This window comes from Pterocles gutturalis, unplaced genomic scaffold (genome assembly GCF_000699245.1).
Source record: "Pterocles gutturalis isolate BGI_N339 unplaced genomic scaffold, ASM69924v1 scaffold17883, whole genome shotgun sequence".
NCBI lineage: Eukaryota > Metazoa > Chordata > Aves > Pterocliformes > Pteroclidae > Pterocles > Pterocles gutturalis.
The window spans coordinates 4,362-6,103 of NW_010126026.1; the positions used below are offsets into that span (position 1 = coordinate 4,362).

Genomic DNA, 1,742 nt, shown 5'->3' on the forward strand with positions numbered 1-1,742 from the left:
GCGGCTCACTGTCTTCCCTGACGGCACGCTGGAGGTGCGCTACGCCCAGATCCAGGACAACGGCACCTACCTATGCATCGCCAGCAATGCGGGTGGCAACGACACCATGCTGGCCCACCTGCACGTGCGCAGCTACTCCCCGGACTGGCCCCACCAGCCCAACAAGACCTTTGCGTTCATCTCCAACCAGCCCAACGAGAGCGATGCCAACAGCACGCGCGCCACCGTGCCTTTCCCCTTTGACATCAAGACTCTCATCATCGCCACCACCATGGGCTTCATTTCCTTCCTGGGCGTAGTGCTCTTCTGCCTGGTGCTTCTCTTCCTGTGGAGCCGGGGGAAAGGCAACACCAAGCACAACATTGAGATCGAGTACGTGCCACGCAAGTCCGACGCGGGCATTAGCTCTGCCGACGCACCGCGCAAGTTCAACATGAAAATGATTTAACCAGGCAACAATTTGCAAATAATAACAGTGGGTTTTTTTTAAAGAAAAAAAAAAAAAGAACAAATGAACAAATTAAAAATAATTTAAAAACAAACATTGCTACAAACATACCGACCTCTGTCCTTCCACCACACCCTCCGCCCCTGCCCAAACCCACTGTACCTGCACTGTCACCACCTGTTTCTCCTCCTCTTCTTTATACCAGGAAAACATTCAGCTGATGTCTTCAGGACTCCTGTCTTTGTAAGGACTTTGTCTGGTGGACTCTGGTGTCAGATATAACTCTGAGAGGGGAAAAAAAACAACAGAGGGGGGAAAAACAAAAGAAAAAAAATAAAATCAATAAAAAGTTACGAACTTTCTTCTGTAACTTTGATTTCAATAATTATGGATTTTTATGAAAACTTGAAATAATAAAAAAACCCTATTTCCTATAGATAGTTGGAATGCAAAATGTTGAGTTACTTCTTGATCTGTCCAGCTGTGTATCCCTGGCGAGTGCTGGTTTTCTCACCTTGGAGGCATTTTCCTGGTGCCCCAGTAAGAACAGCCCCAGGTGAGAGTGAATCTCCTGCTGGCACCAAAGGTTCGTACCCCCCCAAAAGGCCCTTTCTGTGGAGTCCTTGGCCCCACACAGCACCAAGAGGAGTTTGACTTTTTTTCCCCAAAGACCAGCTGTGGCTTTGTAGCCAGTGCCACACATGCATGCACACACAGACAGACAGACACACAGACACACACGAACAGCCCCAGGGAGATGATGCGGGCTAGAATGTGCCAGCTGCCCTGGTGCGATGCCCATCGCCATGGCGTCTGGTCACCCCGCAGCACCCTCCGTTTGCTCAGCTCTGGTACTTGGGATCAGGAGGTCGGGGGGGCGGGGATCTGAGGGGGTGTTGTCTGAAGGGAGGAAGGTGGGATAAACAGTCCCCACGCAGGGCTGTGCTGGTCAGTGCATCCCTCGCGGGAGAGGTGTGATGGTGCCACCCTGCCCAGAGACTGGAGCGACCTGCAGCAGCGAGATCTGGCACAGGCTGCAGAAAGCATCAGCATACATGTGTCATACAGCAAGCAAATTAAATGGAGCAAATTGGGAGGGCAACCACAGTGAGAGGGAAATGAAGAGACAGAGTGCAATGAGAAAAGAGAGGTCTCAAGTCAAGCTTTGGAAATAAGTGACGCATCATCACACCAGCTCAGCCCTTTTTCCTGGTCGGTTTGTGCCGCCTTCCCACCCCCCTGAAGGTACAGAGTGGGGCCAAGACCACAGCAGCCCCCCCACGGGGCCTTTCCC

The 1,742-nt window shown here is 51.7% G+C and overlaps 1 protein-coding gene across 1 annotated transcript in view; it reads left to right on the plus strand.

Annotated features, from left to right (window-relative positions):
- The window catches only part of LINGO1 (leucine rich repeat and Ig domain containing 1), a 2,630-nt gene extending 1,728 nt beyond the window's left edge, over window positions 1-902 (plus strand). Inside the window, exon 2 of the mRNA XM_010078824.1 lies at window positions 1-902. Within this exon, the coding sequence (XP_010077126.1) occupies window positions 1-448 (448 nt within the window). The 3' untranslated portion in view covers window positions 449-902.
- Window positions 903-1,742: the final 840 nt, after the last annotated feature.